We start from the raw sequence: 19,374 nt of genomic DNA, 5'->3' as shown, positions 1-19,374 counted from the left end.
AAATTACTATCTCTGATCATTCTGCATAGGAATTACCTCTATGATGACATGGCTAAATTCAGTGACTGATTCTTTTAATCAGTGGTATCAGGGACATAAATCCTCTTTCAGATGCACAGGCCACCACATCTTTCCTGAAGTTTAGTGATCTTTGCTAATGAAGTAATCAGCTTTGCACTACTGTATCATCTACTACTCAACAGTGAATCAGAAGAGCTATTTTAAGCTTTCTGTTCTCACTGTATTAATACAGTGTTAACTGGAGTTAAGACAGCAGTAACTGAGGAGCCAGCAAAGTATCCAGGATGTTTTCTTTGCCTTAACAGGGGAAAAAAGTTCTGACTTTGTTACGAACTCAACACAATAATCAAGTTGTTTTTCCAGCATTCAGAAACAAGGAACGCAGGACTAAGCAGTGAGCTGTAAAGCACATAATAAATTTTTAGGTGTAAAATTTTTTGTAGCATTCCCTGTATTATGTAATACATTAATATTTTTATACAGCTTAATATATACAAAGTTTAAAAAAATTAAGATCTTCTATACAATGGAATTGCACACGTTGTTAAAATTATTCTGTCCAAAAGAACACAGCCAGTAACAATATCATCATGATAAAAGAGATCTTAAGATCAAGGACAAAATCTCTCTCTAAGGACATCTTTCTACATTTTTAAACTAAGTTTTACCTCTTTCTGCAGACTTCAGAAGCTCTTGATAGTATTGCTTGCAAACATTAACTTCCCTTTCCAGCTGTGCTGTATCAGAGCTTGTAAAGATTTTGGACTCCTGGCTGTCTTCCACAAAATCATCAAAGCGGGACTGTAAATTGCTTAGAACCTGTTGATGTTCACCTGGCAGCATTGTCTTTATCTGCAACAGATTATAGACCCAAAGCACAGTCAGCAATGGGGCATCTCTCACACAGCTCCTGTGATGTCTTTTTATCAAAAAGCAATACTGATCAATTACTAACATGGTAAAGTCAAAGAATTGAGGTTCTGAAAGCTCACTGTTCCTTAGCTGGAGTCTACCTGACAGCTGATAATTTACACTCAACATAAAATCCTTTTCCATCTTTCACATCAGTAAAGGCCTCCGTTAAACCAAGCCTACATCAGACTTAATTTCTCCCATCTAATGCCATGCAGCAACAAACAATAGCGAGGACAAGTTGGGACACCTCAAAAATTATTTCAGGTTCCTCTTCCAACAGTAACAGCAATCAATTGGGTAGGAAAGTGCCATTTTGGGTATTACAAATATTGTTTGCAACAGTTTGTGATCTCACACAGTTTTAGTCATCCTATGACTTCCTAGTAAATGGTTAAGAGCCATTCCTTGTCATAACGTTGCCTCACTTACCGAGGCAACATTGCCAGCTCGAACAACTTCAATTTCATTTGTCAGGTAATGCCAGGACACCACACTTTTCATGTTTACATGTGACTCATGCCAAAGGGCCAGAACATTCTGAAATTGCTGCTCAATCCTGAAACAAAAAAATGCCAACTTCAGATCAGGGTAATAAAAGATAATAGGGGTGGGGAGGAGAAACAACCCCCGCCCACCCCCCCGCAAGGGAAAAAAAAAACACAACCAAAAAAAAAACCAGTGGGCTAGTCTTTTAATCCTAGTGTCATGTAAGTAGATGTTAATAGAAAATAGGTAGTTTTACTTTGTCCCTACCTGTTGGCTGTATCTATTGCTTCCTTGTTTGGTGGAGGAACTGTAAAGCATACAGATGGAACCATGGCCTCATTACCACTTGGGCTAATGACTTTCCATTTAGCACGATGGGAGTTGTTTGCTAATACACACTCATCATCCTTGTAAATAGTTATCTAATATTAACAGAAAAGCAGAATCATTTGATGAGCCAAGCATTACAAAATAATTGTACAAAGCACTTCTGCTAATGCTGTCAACAAATAAGGCAACAGAACAACAAAACCAATGTTCCAACCAAAAGATTTGCTCTTGTTTACTAGGGTGGAAGAAATTTACCACCCAGCTTTCTCCAGGAACATCGTAATTAATTAAACTTCAGCTGAATTCTTACATCTGTAATAAGTTTGAGGAAATTTTTGTTTCTAACCTCAATTTGTCTATAGTCACAGATGGCTTTAATTGGAATGGATGTTTTGAGTACACAGTCAGGGTTCCTTGGCTTCAGCTGAATTATTGCCTTTGCTCTTCCCACAAGGCCTGCTACTGTGCTCTTATACTGCAAGAGTTGTTCTTTTTCTTCCTAGAACAGTTAAGAAAAGAATACATCAACAGAGATGTCCAGAATACAGTACTGCCTTTTTGAACCTGTTATGCTTTTTTTGGTCCCTGACTCCTTCTACTGTGTTTCGTAAAAGTAACACATTTTACGAAAACAAAGTCTCTTTCTGAAGCCACTATCTTCATATAGCTGATATTGTAAATATGAAAAAATAAAACTGTGTTTTAAAGTTATGAAAAATCACAATTTATTTATAAGTTCTGAGAAAAACAGCATTTTTTCCTTTACTTCAAATGAACAATCTTAACATGTTTTATATCCCACCATAATCTAGACATTTCTTGTTTCATTGTAGCTCCTGGTTATTGGATCCTACTAAAGATCTTACCATAGACTCCTGGACAAGGTCTTCCAGCCTATGAAGACTGCTTGATCTATCACAACTGTATTTTCGGTATATGGTATCTTTTAAATTCTTCAAATATTCCATGGCTTCTTTGGCATCGCTGAAAAACTAGGATAAAATAATTATCTGGGTTATTATTAAACAAACTAAAAAATGCAGAATCAGCTACACTGAAGATTTCAAGTGCTGTATTTTAAAACAATCTTTTCTCATCACTTGAAGTGATCATTGCACCACACTCAGCTACTCATGATCCCATGTCTAAGTGTATTCTTCAAAAAGGTACACAATTACTGCTAACACCAGTTATTCTCAGTACACACTACACACAAAATTAATTCTGCAGTTATTGAACCTACAGTTAATGACCATTCCTGCAATGAAAAAATTTTATTAAGCCAATCTTGTTTTGCTTGGAATTAGAATTACTTTCACACAGAAAGCACAGACAAATCCTACAAACTACAGAAACCAGCTGCAAAATCCACGTATCACAGCTGACACAAATGTTTTGTTCAGGAAGGGAAATGAGTGCCACACTTGGCAATTCTGCAAGGGTATCTGCACACCTAAACAAGGGTCTTGGATAGGCACAACTGGGAAAGAAAATCCCATTTTCTCCTTTAAGCCCCCTTCTTAAATCCAGAAGTCCAGTTTCTTCTTCCTGTAACAATGAGCTCAAATTGCTTTGTCTTCTCCAGTGTCCAATTCCTAAATTTGGGATCTCATCCTTCTCAGTCCAAAGGCATCTCACCCTTTCATCACCTCCCTCTCTCCTCAACCACACAACCCAGAAGACACTAAGGACTCACCCTTATAATTTAAATATTTTAAATTAGTAGATTTAAAACCAACCAAACAAAACTAGCAAAAAAACTCCTCTATCATGTTCATGCAAGTAATTTCATAATTTGCTGAGTATATAAATGGGTGACAATGAGATAGTCAGATGGGTGTTTCATGGGATGTGTCTGCTGTCAGGGTGTTCTTTGCTGTGCTTATTATTAATGCTGCACATTCCATTTTGCTTTGAGTAGTCCTGGAATAACCATCTACAGTATGTTCTCCCATGGCCATCATTAACCACCCTCCATGCCACATCATCGGCAGAATCTCCATTGACAGCAGTTGCGCATGACAGGCACTTAAAAAATCTCAGGCCAGATTTCATCTGCTGTGAACTGACATAACTGGAATGAAGAAATTAAGTTGTGGCAACAATGTGGGAGCATGGCTTATCATCTAGTGATTGATTGTACAAGACAAATGTCAATTCTACAATTACAACTAGAGGTGTTGTTGGTACTTTCTGACTATCAACAAAACTTAAAATAATTTGTATTCTGATTGATTTACTTTCTTACCTCAAAATATGCAGCATTTTCTCTCAAATGCTGTTCAACACAGTGGCAGAGCTGAAGAATCCAGCTCCATTGTGTCTGCATTGCAGCTCTGTAGGCCTTTAAGGAAGAGAGACATATTTCACAAATGGAAATGAAAACTAAAACTTGCACACCGTTACAGAATTTAGGAAACACAAAAGTAATGCAGCAAACACAAACAACTAAAACCTGACCACCTCACCCTGCAGCAAGGGAAAGCGATGCCCGGCTCCGGGCGCCAGGAGCCGCGCGCGCCCGCGCCAGCAGGGGGCGCTGCCGCCTGCGGGAAATCACCCCCGATCCCGGCGTTCGGCTCCTGGCATCCCCCCTTCTAAACAGCTTTTCCATCGTCTTCCAGGAATTTCAAATTGATGCATTAATGCAGACATTGCTCAGTAGAAAAGGATAATTTTTTTGAAGATATTTTTATAAATATCCCAATATAGCATCATTGGGGACAGCATAACCTGCACAGTCATCGTGACTGCGATGGCCTGGTTTATTAACAGGCATTTTCAGTGTATTTTTACACTACATCAGTAAGAGCCCATTAGAACAGCCTATAGTTTTAAAGAATAGAATTGCCCACGTTACAAAAAAAGTCATTTATTATTCAAAGTAGATATCATGAAAAGGAAGGAAGGGAGGGGTTTTCTTCATGTTTCCCATTTTTGCACATGCAAACTTACACAACTGAAGAACAATAAAAATACATTCCCTCTGACTTTTTTTATTCTTCTATGATAAAACAGCTTTTTATTGTTTCAGTCTTTCCCACTTACTGTCTGTATCTACTCTTTCCTTGAAGGTCCACAGGAAAATTGTTTTACATTCTCTTTTGAAAATCTGTTATGACCCTACAATAGCTACAATATTTTTTTCTGTAAATTGTTTACATATATAACATAGAACTAGATTCAATCCTGAAGTAAATCATATCACCTGTTCAGATTTTTACAATCCAAACAAGTTGCATAATTCACTAACAAGTAAGTTATGAAACCAACCCTAAATCGTACAAGGAACCTGCACATACAGTAAGGGATGACAAAGGCTCTTACTAAAATTTCTTTCAATCCAACAGGAAAGAAACCACATAAGGACTGTTCTGTGCCCTCAGTCTGTCAATGCAATTTGTATCGACAGCTCTAGAAGTTGTATGAGCAGAAACATTTCTACAGACCAACTCCTGGAGTTTCAGGAGATTTCACCTAAGCAACCCAAGGTTTAACCATAACTTTATAAAAGCAGTTTTACTTTTCTGAAACTGGAAGATAAACACAAAGAGATGCTGAAGAGGAAATTTTAGAAGGACACTTTAATTTAGAGTCTTGTTTAATTTTCTCTACATTTGCCTTCTTTTTCCCCTTTTCCTCCAAAATTCAGCTCTTTTAAATACCAAAACTTTTCCTGTTTTGGTGCTGGTTTTACTAACTTACCTCAATGGTTAGCCTGGCTGGGTGGTTTTCAAGAAGCAATTGCTCAGCTATTTCTTGTACTGATTTAATTACTTCTTCTTTTTCATCAAGTTCTCTCATTAATTCCTTTTTTCAGACAAAAAGAAAAAAGTTTTAGAAGTCTATCTAATTATTAAAAATAATTTAATAACTCCCTCTAGATTACATTAGCAATACATACTGCATGGTATTCCTTTTTTCTTGTTATATTGGGGTTTCTTTCACTCCAGTCATATGCAACCTCTTCCTCTTCCTTTTCATTCAGCCATATCAACTCTCTAGTAGCACGAGACACAAAATTGTGAAGAGTATCCAGATGCCTTTCTTGATTTCTTGAGGTGTTCTTTATTGAAAGGAAAAGAAGAAGATCCAAAATAATCAGAATTTAAAGCTCATCCCTTATCAGAAATTATACACACTGAAAAGCTGAACATGGAAGAGGTATGGTTAACTTACCAAGAGTTTTGAATACTGACTCTCCAGTTTGTGCAGTTTTTCTGCATAAGTGAGTTTAAGAGGGGCAGTCATTTGGATCTGTATATGGTACATGAGATCAAAAGACAATAAAAAGGTTAGATATGTTGAACCATTAGATCTTCTGATTTCACCGTAAGTCATGTAGAGATCAGAAATAAAGGTAAAACTGTGAAATCCAAACACCGTTCTAAAATTAAATATTAGTTTATGCATCACTCAGTAAGAAAGTATTCAAAGAAATAAAGAACATGGTGCAGTACCTCACTCATTTTGGCTTCTTTAAGGCTGGATTCAAATTCCTCAATAGCTTTGTGGACATTTTTGTGATTTTCTAAATGGCTTTCAACACTTGGCAAATCTGAACCCCACTCTGCTCGATCAAGTTGAACCTTACAAACAGGAAGAAAAGATTAGCCATGATCTATAAAAAGCAAATCATTAAAAGTGGACTGTTTCTGCAAAAATTGCTACCTGCATTTCTTCCACCCAGCTCAATAGGTCCTGGACAAACTTCATGTTCACCTCTTCTTCTGTCAAATTCTGATCCACAAAAGCTGATTTCATAAGAGGTTTTCTGATTTGCATCAGTTTGAGTGTTTGCAGAGTCCCACTGTCCACTCCTGTCACATAGCTCTGAATTAACCGTGGTGGGATGCCTGATGGGTAAGCGGGAGTGATGGTTGGTGTCAGTCTGGATGTAAGACCTGATGAGAGGCCAGATGTCAAACTGGAAGAAGTCAAAGTAGGTGTTAAACCTTGTGTCATTGCAGCATTTAATTCAGGTGTTAGGTTTGTTGTAAATCCTGAGTTTAAGCTTTCAGTTATTCCTGATATCATCAGTTTTGTCTGCTCTGTGGTCAACCCGTGCCCCTTGTTGTACACGGAAGAACATTCGGTCCGTATGGCCATCAGGTCATCACGAAGTTTTGCAACTCTATTAAATAAAAATTAAAAAAAAAAAACCAAACAATTAATTATTATGATTAAGGTTTATCATGATCAACTGAATCGTGATATGAGCTCACATTATGTCTTACACTCTAGTTACACTTAAATATTATAAACAAATATTTTTATTAGAAAGTACAGGGAATATCAGCTTATAGTTCTATACAGGTAATAAATGCAGAAATCAAGCAAAGACTGAAAAAATGGTATATGCACTAACACGCACTATGCACAATTCCAGGGAACAATCAACAAACCAGAAAGCTTACAAGACACTACATGTTGCAGTAGATAAAACACCTGCAGTTCACTGCCAAGGAGTTATGCACTTCATCTCAATCAGTCCAAGGATGAATCCCAAAAAAACTTTGGAGCCACTTTTCATAAAACAGAATTATGCAGTTTAAATGCTTCTTTCTGCCAACTCTGTACACAGTGCCACACATAACGTAATGTTACCGCACTTATTACCCATTAATACATCTACAGCTGTCACCAGAAATCTCACCTCTATTTAAAAAATCTAGGTTAGTAAATTCTAAATGTGGTTTATGTGCAATTAAACAAGCTAACATCTTTACATACAGATATTTAGTAAACATTAAACATTAAGTCATGTCCGGGGTTGACATCATTTTCATTAGTACAAATAGCTCCTGTTATCTTCAACATTTGTGGGCAATGCACCCACCAGAATATCTGATATTTGGGTGCCCAGTGACAGACCATGAAGTTTATGCATAGTTATAAAGAACTGAAAATTTTTTCCATAATGGGAATCTATATTTGGGACATTTACTTATTCATATAAATATACTGTAAAGTACCTTTGAACAAGCTGATCTGCTTGATAGTATTTTCCATCAATAAGAATTTGGGCATCAATCACTTGCTGGCGGAGAAGATTCTCAGATTCAAGAAGATACCCAGCTATCTCTGCTTCATGTTGGAACTGGAGCCCTGACTCCAATCGCTTGGTGTCCTTAATAGAGAAGAGAAAGTCATAAGCCTTGCAGCTAAACTCAAAGAGATATCAGCTCTAAGACTTCTTTTCTTTTCACCCAAAAACTTACTTTTACCTTGAAAAAATTGTGAAGCATTTAATTAACTACAGAACAAAAATGTAAGAGAACACACTCTAGGCAATTTGTGGAATTTTTTGAAGACATGCTACCTCGAACAGTACAAAGAAAATAAATGTAGCAGCTATTAGGGTTGCCCTCATAAGCCCTTAAGAAATTTTTGCCATTCAACTTCTATAAATTTATGAATACAGACAAGTAAAATCACCGACTGACTTACAGACTGCAGAGCATTCCGGGCAAGTATCAGTTTGTCTTCACAGTTCCGGCTGTCCCGCTGAATTCTGTTCGCAATTTGCTGCAGCATTTCCAGTCTAGATGATGCCAAAGCATTTCAGGAAAATAAATAATTACTATGTTATTTCTATTTACAATCATGTTGCATGACTTTAAAAACAAACAAATGAATCAACAGCATCTACCACAAAGCACAAATGCATATGCCAGTTACCTGTTCCCTTCTAAGGTTCCATTACCAAAGCTTATACAAGATTTAATCAGCGTGGGACCACAATTAACAGAAAGGAAATTCTCATTAGAGTCAACGCTGGTTCGAGTACTAGTGCTGTTGCTAAACAGCGAATCACTGCTATGGTAGCTGTAACTACTGCTATTCATCTTTACACCCAGAGCACAGATCTTCTGGCTGTTTGCATTTGCTGAAAAATGAAAATAAAATTCCTGCAAAATGTACAGCTTCTAGGGATGAAATTCCACTACTGGCTTTTGAAACACCTAGACTCCTCCTTTATATAGGCTTCAGTGTGCACATTTAAAACCCAGCAATTAATATTCTGCCAGCTCTTCAAAGGATTTTACCTGGGGCTATGTACGCTACCTTACTTTTGGCTTCCCTACCTTGCATTAAAGTTCTGCAAGTACAGACTAGGCAGCAACAATGGGGCGTCTCTAGGAAACAGACACACCAAATATTTTATTTAAGTGTCACTAAATAGCTATAAACCAAGTACAAACTAAAAGAACTCTTTGCGGTGTCTCTCGGACTCTTCAATGGAAAGTTTCAAAAAGGAGAGAAGGGAGAAATCCACACTCGACAGTAGAGTACAAATAACTTCCAGGCTGGGCTGACTCCTTTCATTCAAATAGGACAGCACAATAAAACTGGGGGAGTACCAGGGTCAATCAACTCATTACAATATAATCTGAGACACCTATACACCATCCAACCTACTGTCATTCCTGCGCTGTCCAAGCATGCATCTTCACTAACTGCCCTGTCCCACTACACTGTGCTCCTAAAAATTGCCCTTCATCTTCTTCCACATTCACAGCCAAATTCTTCCAGCTGTTTTAACCAGAAAATAAGTAAGAAAAATCTGATCACTGCTTTCAAGTTTACTTTTTAACTCAGATTTTGGGCTGGGGTGATTTTTTCAGTATTTCACTTTCTGCTTTTAGAATTCCTGAACAACCACACCCATCCCATAAGGTGACTACTCAGCAGAGCTCAGCAAAGGCACAGACACACCCCTGCAGCAATGCAAAACTCTGCTAGTTTTGCAAACTAGAGCTCAGTTTGGCACTCTCCTCATTGACACCATATTAATTTTGATCCCATATACCAATCTGACCACACATTGTTTGTGCTGATACTTAGAGATGTATTTGACAGACATGCAAGCAAACTTTTACTACTCACCAGGTTTCAGTATTGGCTAGTCACATTTTTGCCATAATCAAATTTCACCCCAGCAGCTGTATCAGCACCTTATAATTATGAGATGCACTGGTAACCAGTGCAATAAACATGCATTATGTTCTTGGGTCCACATCAATCAATACTTTTAACTTGGTGACTAAACCAGAAGCACTTTCTGACACTTTCTCTCTCATTTTACAGCCATGACCACATGTAGTGATTATCACCATATGACCTGTCATTAAGTGTGTTTACCCTTCCTGAAATATGGGAAGGAAGTTGGGTTCATGTTTGTTTATCTGTGCTCAGACCATATAAAAAATAGAAATAAACTAATGTCATTTACACACATTCTCAACAAAGATAATCCTGCTTTCTACAAGTATGAACAGAATTTCTATCGGTGAAGACAGACACTTTACTTTCAGCAGGTTAGGACAGATTAACCTACAAGATCTAGCAGGCTGTATTTCTGCTGCTGCTTTCCAATGTTCTGCTCTGCATAAGAGGGAAAACTCAGTGTGGACAGCTGTAGCAACTTGTTCCACACTTGGGTGCTGTGAATCAACACCTCCTACTGAATCTGCCATTTCAGTCATGCTCTTGCCCTTGTAAGCCTGACACATGTTTAGTCGGTTCTGACTGTCTTTGTCCTCTGACTGAAATCTCTCTTGCTAAGGACTTCCTATACAATGGTCTGGATTCCTCACACTTAGTTTCATGTACCTAAACCAGAGAGATAGGTCACCCTGTTGTCACCAGAAAGTCAGCTACAAGATTCTCTAGGAAGTGATTCAGATCTTACATGTCTCTTTGGATGCATAAAGTCAAGCAGAATTAATCCAGATCCAGGTGTCTATATCTACCCACAGGTAGAAGCCTCAAAAATCATTTAACTTTAAGAGGATTTTTAAATTAATAAATGTGTCTCCCACAGAACTTAAAAAGACATACCATTTAAAAAATGCTCTCAGACTGCCATCTCAAATGCATCAAGACTTTAATCATGCTTAATATGTCATCAGTGACGTAAAAAGTATCCCACAGCCTACTGTCATGGAAGGCTACTATGCCGTTCCACATCTAAACACTTGGTTTACTCTCAAGTACCACTACCTTTTAAAACCTCTACAATGCTGTGCACCAAGAAAAATACACATTTCATGTAAAGGATGAGGATGGTCCTTATATTAAATCAAGATGGAATGAGACAGTGAAGTGATATAAAGCCAACTTTGACTAAGTGCACAAAGAAAGTCATATATGTGCGTTAAGTGCTTTGATGATCTGAGGAACAGATGCTGTTCATCACAACCTTCTGAGCACACCACAGTTGTTTATATCTGGACCTGCCTCTAGGCAGGTAGAGAATTTCAGACCTTGAACAAAGGCAGAAATGCTTGATCTAGAAAAATAATATCATCATCATAGAAGACATCATCATAGAAGAAGATATTTACAAATTTCAATATGGATTAAAACAACAGGAAATATATTAACAAAGTCTGTCAAATATTCACTAGCATACCTCTCCACTTCAGGCCGAAGGGTCTTCTCTCTTTCCAGCATGGCAATAATCAGCTTTCCCCATTCTTTTTCTATATCATTTGGATGGTAGCCTTGAGAAAGTTTGATGCGTCCAAATTCTATCCAGACCTTAAAAATTCATATGCACTTGTTATTTTACGCCACAGAAAATAAACTTCTATACATTTCAATGATGTTAAAACTTACCTCTAGTAGTTTATACAGATGTTTGATTTTTGATTTATCTGTCTCCTTCGGTGGAATTTCTGCTTCTTTAAACTGTAAATATTGATTGTAAAGTGCCTACAGAAACATGAAAAATAACATCAAGTTTTATTTACAGTGAATATAACTTTAGTCTCCAAACCTTCTTCTAATATTCTTCACAAGCTTACCATTATACTTTTCAAACTAGAGTTCTACAAAAAACAATCAGTGACAAGGTAAAGATTTACTTTTGATTGTTCATATGCTAGCAAAGTATTGATTATATTTTGAAAAGGTTAAGGAGTAGTACTGTTCTACAGTTGACATGATTTTATAAATCAACAAGCACGTTATTCGTTCAAGTATGCTTTGAGTCAGTAAGATAAAATGTAATTCCAACAAGCTGTCTAAGCCACCACACCTCACCTTCAACTCCACAGGATTATTGGGAAACGTTCTGTCAGACATTATCGCGACATGGTGTCTGATCCACTGCATGAGGTAGTTCACCATATTCTGATATTCAACCCATTTGACTTCCACATCCTGCCAAAGCAAAACCCAGATTACAGAAGAGGTGAAAATCATCAAGAACTCATTTCTGCTTCAGCTTTGAAGACTTCACATATATAGAAAATAGATTTTTGAAATCCTGAGACAATATTTATTTGCTCTTTAAAGATCAGTTAAAGTTTTCAAATATCTGATTTCTGTCTTCAGTTTTGATCTCAAATAATTCTACTGAAAACAAACTATTTTCTAGATTAATAGGTTTCAGGTTGGTAAGAATCAGAAAGGTATATTTATAAACTCACAAGTGAAAAGTTAGAACTTTGATTTGATCTTTCTCCAAATCAGGCATATCATTTTCAGTTAAGCTCTTTGCACAAATATTTTCATGCCCATGACATAAAATAGCAAAGACTCTAAAATCTCAGCCTAGAAAAACCATGTCAAAGAAAAGTGTGACAGCACTATGGAAGATCTAGCTAACATTCTGGATCTGAAATTCAGAATTTTACTAATGTAGCTCACACACTACAAAAGTGTTGTTTTCCTTACATTTGCACTGATGCCTTCACCACCTTCTGGTACTTTGGGAAATGCATCATAAAGTGATGACACATAAGTTATTACTGACTTCTCATCAGGTGAGGACACATCGACATCTAAAAGAGCAAGACAGAACAGTGCTTTATCACATAGTTGTAAGAATGCCCACAGCTACAACCTGCAGGCAGATTGGGTTGTATTTTAGTGTTGGGGGTTTTGCAACAAAGCCATCTGTAAATCTCTTACCTTCAGGATCCAGCAGTCTGGCAACACCAAGTTTTTCTGCTACAAAAAAAGCATGTTCTAAATTTGCGAGGTTGCTTTGAACAGCAACGGTATTCATGTCTATCAGGTCCGGCCTGTCAAATAAAAACAGCAACACTTGATTACAACTCTTTACCAGTTTTAAATTACTGCTGTACTGGCAAATCAAACCATGAGTATGGACAGACACAGCAACAGAGTTTTCATTATAAAAGAATTTCATTAAAATCAGGTGAACAACCTGAGACCACTGCTAACTGAGAAACACAAGCAGCAGAAAACTTCTGCTCTTCATGTACAAGCTGGTTTCCAGCCATCCCTTGTATACACAGCTATTTTCTTATGCATATTTATTCATGTGCATTGACGTTGTATTTCAACACCTTGTCCTTTCCACTGCCCTTGAGGAGATTAAATTTACTTTTCTCTTTTACAGAAGGGAGTTACTTTCTACTGCTTTCACAAGTTTTCGGTCATTCTGTATCAAATTCTTCAGCATGTGTCAGAAGCCACACAGTAACAAAGTTTAGTCTCAAAACCATCACTTTAATCTTTTCTCACAAGCTTTAAAGAGGTCTTCAAACACATTTAAGCCCTGCTTTCAGATATACATTGGAGCCAAATCTCTTATAGGTAACTCTCAGTCCTATACACTTAAACCTCCACACGTCATCCTGCTAGATTCCATTTCCAGCCACAATATGCTTGCTTTAAGGGAATAACTGTCTTAAGCCAATCTTGCCTATAAATATTTTTAAGGCTCATAATTATTATCCTGTATCAGCATCACTACTTTAAAGTTTTAAATTAATATAAAACTTCAAAACCAATATTGTCCTTGATGTTTGCTATGTAGGAGCTGCGTTTTAGATTTTGTGATCCTCAGTGTGTTACTCTTTGCCTCTTTCAGCACTTGGAATTCTCACAGCTGTCCACCAAAAGAAATAAGGGATTTTCAAACAAGCTGAGCATGTTTGAAAGCTCATCTCATTAAAGTCAACTAGAGCTACAAGGGTCTGAAACCTTTGCTACTGAAATCCTACACTACTGAAAACCAGACTCACTATTAAAAAAACCCTAAAACAAAAAAATTGGCATACAACTTTCGGCAAACAATTCAGTTTTTCAATTTTCTCATTTTTGCTTCTAGAGAGACTATTTTCTTAGCTGTACCAAGTAGAAGTTTTAAATAATTACAATAGATAGAAATAAAACTGTTAAATACAATTGTTCAAAATTAATTTGACAGCACCCTAAATTCCCTTGATAACAAAATGGTATTAACTTTGGGACACTCAGTACAATTTTGTCTTTGAACTAACTACAAGGGCACTGTAAATAAAAATCTATTGCTTTTCAGCCATTTAGAATCACTGTGTTCCTTGTGCTCTTTTGAAGACAAGTCTACAAGACAGATAATAAGACTGCACCCATTATGCCTTGAAAGAACATTTAATAATAACAAAATGTAAGCAGTGTAATATAATCCTCCTAAGGCAGCGGGACTTTCCACTTCCAATATGCTTAGTGGGAGCACGATCAAGCTCACGCTGTTCTTCTCCAAATTTCAGTGCAATGAAAACAATGCACTGAAACCAATATCAGCTGTTGCTCTCAGCAGCACAGAAAATCCATGAAAAATAAGACAGTATTAGAAAAGAAAACTGAGCACCCCCATCTCCTGTTTCAGCCACAATAATGGAGATGGTATGAGTAATAAAGATTGCTTTAACAGCAGTTCTGACAAAAGAATCAGGTTTTTGTAAGCGTAACACTGTTGCTTAGGTTATTATTTTCCTTCTGCCTTCTTTACATTTGTTTCACATTTGATAAAAATGTCCCAAGAATAATCACTTGCACTGCCTGTTCGATTGCCAACTTCCAGAACATGAAAGGACATGTTGTAAAAGCCTTGACTATTCCCAGAAAACAAGCTGCAAGCTGCAGAGACACTGACACAATAATCTCTTTAAATAAAGCTTCCATTTAGTTGAAGAAGAGGTAACGTTCTCACTGCGACACAGGTAACAAAATCAATAAAAACAGCTGCTCTTCCAGAATAAATCATTTTACATCAGTTCTGCAACTTCACCACCCAGCTGAAGAGCCTACTCTGTAGAGATGCGGAGATGCAGAGATGCCTCCACACCTTTTAAACATATTTTCCCATACCTGCAACTCCTACCAGCATTGGATTATAATACAGTTTCCCTTTAAGAACAAGGGAAAATTGCAATAAATACTCTCATTTCCACTTAATTATACACTTAGAACATAGTATACTGAACTAGATGAACTGGTCCATATTTATCTAAAGTCTTGGTCTACAAGAAAATCCTACAGAAGATGGCATTCATGCCTGTCTTAATAGTGCATGTCTTTGGCTCTTTAAAGCAGACAGAAGGCTCCACAGCTAAGAACAAGTCCACTGATGGCTTACAAAAGGGAAAAGACAAGTATTATCACCTGAATGCAAAAGCACCTGGCACGAAGAACAGCAAGATCATGCTGCCTAGGGCTTGGGGCCTCCCCCTCTGCAGATCACCCTTTCCTCTTCACAAGTACTAGAGGGATACATTGCAAATCCACAGGGAAAGGAGTTTACCTCCCAGAGCTCAGTAAAGGACTTTTTTTTTTGCCTGAGAAAAATGTATCCAAAAAACATGGCTCAGGAAATCACTGATTGCCATATTGTTCCATTTGTTTAATAGTGGGATTTTTTGCAATTCTAAACAGAAATAAATGCCATTTTTACATGCTGTAAGCTTGCAGAGATACCTGTCCACTAAACTCAAAATAACTGTTGAAATTGCAGTTGTGATGAGTATCCTCTAATAAATATTTAATTGTTGTAGTTGAAGTAGATTTAAAAGCATTGTCCATGCATTTTTAAGGCTATAGAGCAAATATATGAGTTTTGTAGAAGTCATTTGTAATGTATTTTAAATATATTTTATATCAATTTGCATAGCATTATTAAGTAGTTTTACGCATAATCAAGAACAAATTAAACTAAATGCCCTTTAAGTAACATAAAATGTTCTGTCATAATACTGTGAGTCATCTTATAGCAGATTTTTCAGTGGGCTGGGGCCTTGCCATGAAAACACACATAAACATCCCAAACACCAGTCATGTTGGAACATTCCATGCAAAGAAGATGCTTCTGCTGCAGCCACACCTAAGTCAAGGGTTTGGCTTCCACATTGAGAGTCATTAATCATTTAATTTATTTAAAAATTGCTGCTGCCATTTGAGATCTTAGTGTAGGTGTTAGAAATTAGATACAATTTGAATCAGAAGTTATGGGAAAAAAAGTGTAAATAATAAAACATGAATTAGGAAGCTGACAAAATCATGATAAATTCAATAAAACAATATCTAGTATCACAAAGAGAGGGAAGAGAACAATATCTGAATAGCAGCAGAAACTTCTGGTCTGCAAAGACTCCTTGAAATCAGAGTTGTGCATAATAAATACCATTAGGTACTTGTAGATTTTCTCATTGCCAGAACTTAATACCTAGCAAAATAGTTTAAGATCCAAATTAGCAGCTATAACATTTGCCCAATAAAATAAAATATGATATATGAAAGGGATTTGATACCTCAAAACAGAAAAAAATATGTTTAACTGAACTTTTTCAATGGCAAAGAAATCACATCCTTCTCCTCACTCTTCTGGGATGACACTTGCTCAAGTTACAACAATGTTAAATTTTACTAAAACATACATATCAGAGTAATATTCCACATAAAAATTCTGTTAATGCATTCAGAAGGCTGAGAAGCCTGAAGTTATTTACATGAACCATCAAAACTGTTTAATCTCCACAATTCTTTCTCAGTCAAAACTCTGCATGCTACCTGATATTAAAGGATATTTCATTCTTGGCTTATATTTAGTTGAAACACTAACATAGAGACTTTCAAGCAGAACTCTCAGAAAAACATAAGTGAAGTGCATCACATCACTACATTAATTAGCTTTTCCAGTGCAGTAATTAGAAAATGCCTATAGAAGTTAAGCTTTTTTCATTGTTCATAGACAAACGAAAAACGACAGGTGCCAGAAAGACTCATGCCTTTATTAGGGATGGAAGGATTCCTAGATCAAATGAAAGACCATTTCAGAATACACAGTCATAGAAAAAAATTTTAAAAACAAACAAAAAAAAAATCACAAATTCTGGAGATTTTGGTTAGTAACAGAAACATTGCAAAGAAAGGAATAAAAAAAAAATCTCATGTATAACTTAAATTTTATCTTTATCTCATCAAATATGCATCCCCTATCACTTTTCCAGGAACTCTACAAATGAGATGATGAAGCAAAATATATTATTTAACCTATATAATTAGGCCAACCATTTGCCTATCTCTTAACACAGTTATAACAATACCAACATGTTTACACCAGTTTACCCGCAGAGTCATTGTTTTGGAACTTAGTAAAGAATTTGTCCCCACACCAGGTATAAATCTAAGCCTTGATCAAAACAGCCTGTCAAAGAACCTGCTTCAGAAAGACTGAAGCAACAACACAAGAGGAATGATGGCTGGACTTCAACTACCATGTGCCATTCTTTGTGCCCCACACACTTTTCTTGATTCCCCATGTTTGCTGTGCTCTCACAGTGTCATGACCAGGAGATCTAATCACGGTGTCAGAGGTACTCTTTGGTAAAACCTCTGCCTACCACATTTTCCTGGCTTCTTGTCTGATTACTTAAAAAGGAAGAGGAGAGTTTCTGCTCAAAAATGGCGAGGAGGTTTGACTTTGTGGCATTAGGGAGCAACAGATCCTTTCCATCATCAGCATCAAGTACCACAATGTGGGCATACAGCACAAGATCCTGCAGGAGGTTCCTTGGTGTCAAAAACCCCATGCTGAGGAAAGGGCATAAAATGTCAACTCTGAATCAAAACTATCTTCCATTACACAGACTTCCCCCTCATTCAGAAGCTCTAGGCTCACACATGATATGGTGATAAAAAAAAAATTATCCCAATGCATCAAACCCCTGGGTGAGGCTGAGCTGTGATGTCACTGAAGTTAGGCAACAGTTCAGAATTCAGAGAAAATCAAAGATTTCAATTAGAAAACTGGCATTATAGGAAAGCTTTATTCTTACAACTGTGATAAACCAAAAAGCATGCTGCTCCATGCAGCTCTGCATATTGCTTGCTCAAGTATGTGGCAAAGTCTTTTTTAAATCTCCACAGGTCCCTAGCCTCAATTACATACTCTGTTAATATGATCATTGTGTCTTTTATCCTTTTGGTTTTGTCCTCTTCTGTCGGTATGACAGGAATCTCTGCACTACATGATTTTATGCATCTCTATAGATTTCACTCAATGCCTCTATACATGTTTTTTTATCTCCTTGAGAGCTGAAAAATTCTCATGTGATCTGAACTCTTCAGCTCATCTTTTCTTATTTCTTCATAGTCTTTCACCTAAATTTTCAGATCTGATAAAAAAAAAAAAGAAAAAAACAATTGCAATGGATAGTATAACAAGGGCACACTATTTACAGATGCATGTCTATTCTTCAGACATCCCAATATATTCTACCAGGACTTCCCACAGAAAAAGCATGAATGTTTAACTGCACTTAAAATAAGAAAAGCAAAAGCTGTCAGGTGCCCTAACATTAATTAATCCTCTAAAAATATACAAAGCTAACTCAGGTAACTCCTTCTATTGTGCATGCCCTTGATTTGACAAGCACTGAATTTAATAAACCTACTGAAGTTGTCTGTCCTACCTTTTTTAGCACGGTAAAGCTTCACCTGTAACTTGCCATACCAAGTAATTTAGATAAATACACAATTGTGGCATTGCAATATCAAAGATCTTTTAGATAAATGTGGAGTTCATCTTTAGCCATGGAAAACAAACCCTAATCACAACTTGGCAGTAAGTTTGCAATGCAGGTTTCAAATTCAGTACAAACATGAATGAAACTAGAAAGGATCTGTAGTCCTTTCATTAGCTTTAAAATCAGTTTTTACACTCTCTCAGTACTAAGAGCTGTTTCCATTATTACTAAACTAATAATGATACAGCAACTTCAGCAATTTTTGGCTATTCTAAAATTGAAATGGGAGGCTCATAAATCAACCTCAACCATCACCATGCAAGCCACAAAAATATTCATAAATAATGTACTTTTACTTGAACTGTGAATACCAAAAAGACAATGAAGAAACCCAACTAAACTCTTTTTCTCTTCTGCATCCTGAGAATATGCCCTCCAGACCACAGCAGTGGCTGCTTGACAGAATGGCTTTCCAGTGGGATTAGTACAGCTACAATGAGGAAGAATGGTGAGGTACTGTAATGAGTTCAAACAATTCCCCAAAGGCTCCTTGTCATGTCCAAGAGGCAACATTTCTCCATGTGCCACAAATTTGCCAAAAGCGTTCCCTGAAGACCAAGACATTTCCCTATGTGATTTATCACTGGCACATATGCCCCCACTGCTCAGACACCACATCCTTTTGAATTAAAACTTCTGACACCCTTAGATGTCCTGGTCTTTGCCAATCCGGAAGTATGAAACCCGTGAAACCTGAATTAAAAAACCTGGCCTTTCAACACAAAGTTGAATAAAACTTTATGTTTTATTCCCATTAAAATGACAAAAGAAAAGCTTTGATTTCATCCCAGTTTGG

General features: G+C 36.9%; 1 protein-coding gene across 7 annotated transcripts in view; it reads right to left on the bottom strand.

Annotated features, from left to right (window-relative positions):
* DST (dystonin) overlaps positions 1 to 19,374 on the bottom strand; it is a 283,474-nt gene that overhangs the window by 132,844 nt on the left and 131,256 nt on the right. For 5 of the 7 annotated variants that reach the window (XM_031504425.2, XM_021551192.3, XM_021551193.3 and 2 more), the window contains 18 exons: positions 12,676 to 12,788; positions 12,439 to 12,545; positions 11,803 to 11,922; positions 11,377 to 11,472; positions 11,171 to 11,298; positions 8,203 to 8,296; positions 7,728 to 7,882; positions 6,424 to 6,886; positions 6,213 to 6,341; positions 5,932 to 6,009; positions 5,657 to 5,818; positions 5,458 to 5,562; positions 4,001 to 4,096; positions 2,619 to 2,744; positions 2,099 to 2,251; positions 1,690 to 1,844; positions 1,366 to 1,492; positions 690 to 873 (listed from right to left, as the gene is read on the bottom strand). In XM_031504425.2, the coding sequence (XP_031360285.2) occupies positions 690 to 873; positions 1,366 to 1,492; positions 1,690 to 1,844; positions 2,099 to 2,251; positions 2,619 to 2,744; positions 4,001 to 4,096; positions 5,458 to 5,562; positions 5,657 to 5,818; positions 5,932 to 6,009; positions 6,213 to 6,341; positions 6,424 to 6,886; positions 7,728 to 7,882; positions 8,203 to 8,296; positions 11,171 to 11,298; positions 11,377 to 11,472; positions 11,803 to 11,922; positions 12,439 to 12,545; positions 12,676 to 12,788 (2,591 nt within the window). The other 2 variants (XM_021551198.3, XM_021551197.3) reach the window with 2 other exon arrangements.

The sequence above is a fragment of the Lonchura striata genome, chromosome 3 (genome assembly GCF_046129695.1).
Source record: "Lonchura striata isolate bLonStr1 chromosome 3, bLonStr1.mat, whole genome shotgun sequence".
NCBI classification, from domain to species: Eukaryota; Metazoa; Chordata; class Aves; order Passeriformes; family Estrildidae; genus Lonchura; species Lonchura striata.
The sequence above is the reverse complement of the archived record's forward strand: the minus strand, read 5'-3'. Positions and strand labels throughout refer to the sequence as shown.